The 4,272-nt window shown below is 43.7% G+C and overlaps 1 protein-coding gene across 1 annotated transcript; it reads right to left on the bottom strand.

Moving 5' to 3' along the window:
• Window positions 1-1,739: 1,739 nt before the first annotated feature.
• Window positions 1,740-3,159, bottom strand: LOC137636709 (mediator of RNA polymerase II transcription subunit 15-like). Its single transcript, XM_068369089.1, has 2 exons — window positions 2,822-3,159; window positions 1,740-2,690 (listed from the first exon to the last, which is right to left on the bottom strand). Exons 1-2 carry the CDS (start codon window positions 3,134-3,136, stop codon window positions 1,878-1,880), a joined length of 1,128 nt encoding a protein of 375 aa, XP_068225190.1. The 5' UTR covers window positions 3,137-3,159; the 3' UTR covers window positions 1,740-1,877.
• Window positions 3,160-4,272: the final 1,113 nt, after the last annotated feature.

The following is a 4,272-nucleotide window of genomic DNA, read 5'->3' as shown; positions in this document are numbered from 1 at the left end:
CGAGAACGCATATATAGCTACAGGTTGTCTCGTGCCCGACGTGTCGTTGAGAATGCCTTTGGAATTTTAAGTCAAAGGTTCCGTTGCTTCTTGACGACTATGCAGCAGAAGCCAAGCACCATCAACCTGATCACCATGTGTGCCTGTGTCCTGCACAACCTCGTCCTCATCAAATACCCAGGTGCTTTGTCAGAAGTGGACTACGAAGATCCGGACACACATGCTCTGATCCCTGGTGCATGGAGGAATGAGCAAAACCTGCAGGGGCTGATGACTCTACCCGGCCATCATATCCAGAAGGATGCAAAGGATCAGCGAGACTACCTTTCACATTACTACATGTCCCCTGCTGGTGCTGTCCCTTGGCAAGAAAAAATTGTAGTACCTCCATGAGCTGTATAGTTGTTCCATTTTGTAAATAAAAGAAACGTATATTTTTCGTTTGTATTTTTTGTGGCCCTTTATTTTAGTTTCTATAAGAAAGCATTTGATTTACATATAAATAGCAGACATAAAATATGTACAACTATTAAGAAAGCATTTAATTTTTACATTCAAACAGCAAACTTCAAAATTTCTTGGGTTTATTTTTCATTACATTTTTATTTAAAACAAATGTGCATCTTGATTGGTAATAGATGAAAATAAGTGTGTGCATGAATTAAGACATCATTTAATTTTTACATGAAAACAGCAAACTTCAAAATTTCTTGGGTTTATTTTTCATAACATTTTTATTTAAAAGAAATGTGCATCTTGATTGGTAATAGATGAAAATAAGTGTGTGCATGAATTAAGACATCATTTAATTTTTACATGAAAACAGCAAACTTCAAAATTTCTTGGGTTTATTTTTCATAACATTTTTATTTAAAACAACATATGTGCATCTTGATTGGTAAATAGATGAAAATAAGTGTGTGCATGAATTAAGACATCATTTAATTTTTACATGAAAACAGCAAACTTCAAAATTTCTTGGGTTTATTTTTCATAACATTTTTATTTAAAACAAATGTGCATCTTGATTGGTAATAGATGAAAATAAGTGTGTGCATGAATTAAGACATCATTTAATTTTTACATGAAAACTGCAAACTTAAAAATTTCTAGGGTTTATTTTTCATAACATTTTTATTTAAAACAACATATGTGCATCTTGATTGGTAATAGATGAAAATAAGTGTGTGCATGAAATAAGACATCATTTCATTTTTACATGAAAAACAGCAAACTTAAAAAAATTTGCCTATAGCGACAATACGTCAACAAAGGCAGGATCGTTACCTCGATCGTGTCGAAATCCCCGAGCTAACAATATAAGCATTTTATGCGGAGCTAAATAGCTAGATTATTAAAGCAAAACAAACTGGGAACGTCGCTCTAGCAAACTAAATGACCCATAAGAGCGAGCGATAGCATCCTGGATGCCTCCGGTAGGCAACAGCTCTTGTTTACGTTAATATCACTTTTGATTTCATTCAAAATGACAAGAGCTTACATTTATACATAGTAAAGATAATACTCAACTTTCCATTATTTTTTCACATTAAGACAGCAAATATAAAAACATATTAGCTTTATTTTTCTTTCATTTTCATTAATTTTTTCGTTTCCTTTTTGCTTCTCTTCATTATAAAGATAAAAATAGTTTGAAATAAGATATCATTTTTTTTCCACATTAAGACAGCAAATATAAATTTTTTGGGGGGTTTATTTTTCTTCACTTTTATTATTTTTTACTTTACTGTTTCTTTCTTTGTATTTTAAGGAAATAGATGAAAAGTCTTTGTAAATATATAAATAGTTTATTTACATTAAAACAACATATATATACAAGTATCACACTTCAATTATGTACAAATATTTTACACTATTTAAATTTCCTTGTCCTTGACTGGTGGGGTATCAAGCTCCTTGGACGAGTAGAGGGGTGAGGGTGTCATGGCTTCATCAAGGCTGCTGTCGATGGTCCCCGGGGTCAGGACAGGGAAGGTCAATGGACTTTTGAATGCCGCCGACAGCGACGTTAATGAAGGTGCTGGTGAAGGAGCCTGGACAAGGGTGGGTGACGACACTGGCACTGATGGCGAGGTCACCTGGACAGGGGTGGATGACAGTGGAGTTGGCATCCCTGGGTGCCACTCCGTGGTACGGGGCAAGGAAGAAGGGCTTGACTGCGGCACCCAGTTATGACTGGCTGGACGATGCTGTTGCTGCTGCTCTGGCTGTGCATGCGAGGGTCCTGGTTGAGGGGACTGCCAAGGTTGCTGCTGGTGAGGGGGTTGCCAAGGTGACTGCTGGTGAGGGGGTTGCCAAGGTGACTGCTGGTGAGGGGGCTGCCAAGTTGACTGCTGGTGAGGGGGCTGCCAAGTTGACTGCTGGTGAGGGGGCTGCCAAGGTGACTGTTGCTGAGGGGGTTGCTGATGCACAGGGGGATGCACAGGGGGCTGTAAAGGTTGCTGTTGCTGTGGGCCTGCCCAGGTCTCTGAGGATTGTTGCTGTGCCTGCTGCAAGACCTGAGTCTCGTCCCTGTAACGTTGTGTGAGATTGAGGCACTCTATTTGGAATTCGTGCCATCGGTGTACTGGGATGGCACGCATGTAGCCTTCCAGCAGGCACGAAAAATCGTGCACAATCTTGTGCTGGCCCATATACGTTGGGGTTGACGAATCAGCTTTCGACACAAGCTGAAACATAAAAAATATTATAAAAATATATTATATATTATATATATGTATATATGTAACAAACATTGAAACAATTTAGTACAGCATTTTAATGCCACAGATAGCATATGTCAAAAAGAATTAATACTCACATTCCTCAATATATTGCTGAAATCCTTCTCCGACACATAGGTGTCGCTGTGAGAGGTGTCAAGTGTTCGGCAGGACCCCTTCCCCTTGTCCTTCCTGGTGGTGGTAGATGCCTGGCTGCGAGTCCCCGTCGACCTCACGTCATCGTCGACTTCGCTGGCTGTCGTGGCACCTCCTTCGGAGCCACGAAACTCCTCACTGGCGACTGTCTCTCCCCGGACGATGTGCTGTATGAGGAACGACCAAGTGTCCATGATGAAGTCATCACGGCCACTCCTTTGGGCTTGGCCAGCTCCACTCTTCTTCTCCTTCTTCATAATTTTGCCAACCCTCGTCCTCAAGTTTTCGTAGCGTTTTTTGCATTGGGCAGCAGTGGCAGGAGGTTCCAGCTGGCTTCCTATATATGCCCACCTGCTGTCCTTCAACACCTTGTTTATCCACTCCTTGTGTTTCTTGTCAAAGAGCATGGGGTTCTCCTTGACAAGGTCGGCCAACGTAGTCTCCGTCTCTTCCGTCCACTGGTAGTCAGGGATGTCCTTCTTAGACACCCGAACCCGCTTCTTCTTTAAATCGTCATCACAGGATACCTGGCTCTGGCTTGTATCCTGCTGTGTCTCCGGGATGACCATATCGAGACTTGAAAATGATGAATGAGGAGATTCTCGATCTGCAGTCTCCTCCATCACGTCCATTTTCCTCCCCCTTCCCTTTGGCTGCTTCAGTTTAGGCATGTTGTCTCCTCGCTGGCGAACTCTGGAATGGCTAGGAGTGTCCTCGGACCTCAATTTATATACCCCCTAATCCCCTTAATCACACGAGAGCTCCACCCCCTGATAATCCCACGAGAGCTCCACTGGCGGAGTAGGAGGGCACTAGCATGAGTAGGCGGGCACTAGCGTGAACCGGCGGGCACTAGCGTGAACCGGCGGGAACTGGCGTGAACTGGAGTGAACGATGCAGGAACTGGCGTGAACTGGAGTGAACGATGCGGGAACTGGAGTGAACGATGCGCGAACTAGCGTGAACAGTGCGAGACAATGCGGGAGTACAATGCGTGATAATGTCAGTGGGAAGGCTGCGATGCGGGAACTGGCGTGAACTGGAGTGAACAGTGCGGGAACTGGAGTGAACGATGCGTGAACTGGCGTGCACGATGCTTGGAAGGGGAAGCATGGCACGCATTGGTACGCTCTGGCACGCCAGTTCCCGCACTGTTCACTCCAGTTCACTCCAGTTCACTCCAGTTGGCGCATCGTTCACGACTATTTCACGGCCATTTATAGCGTGCCAATGCGTGCCACAAACTTTAAACATTTCAAAGTTTTGGGCCTGCATGGCACGCATTGGTACGCTCTGGCACGCGAGTTCTCGCACTGTTCACGACATTTTCACGGCTCGTTCACGCGAATTCGCGCATCAATGCGTGCCAGTGCGTGCCACGAATGCGTGCAAG

This window comes from Palaemon carinicauda, chromosome 3 (assembly GCF_036898095.1).
Source record: "Palaemon carinicauda isolate YSFRI2023 chromosome 3, ASM3689809v2, whole genome shotgun sequence".
NCBI classification, from domain to species: Eukaryota; Metazoa; Arthropoda; class Malacostraca; order Decapoda; family Palaemonidae; genus Palaemon; species Palaemon carinicauda.
This window is presented reverse-complemented; position numbering and strand designations above follow the sequence as displayed.

Excerpts from the sequence above, each read along its gene's own strand:
- LOC137636709 (XM_068369089.1), bottom strand. The coding sequence starts at position 3,136 with ATGAAGAAGGAGAAGAAGAGTGGAGCTGGCCAAGCCCAAAGGAGTGGC. Across the intron at positions 2,691-2,821 it reads TCAGCAATATATTGAGGAAT|CTTGTGTCGAAAGCTGATTC; the intron begins GTGAGTATTAAT and ends TTTATGTTTCAG.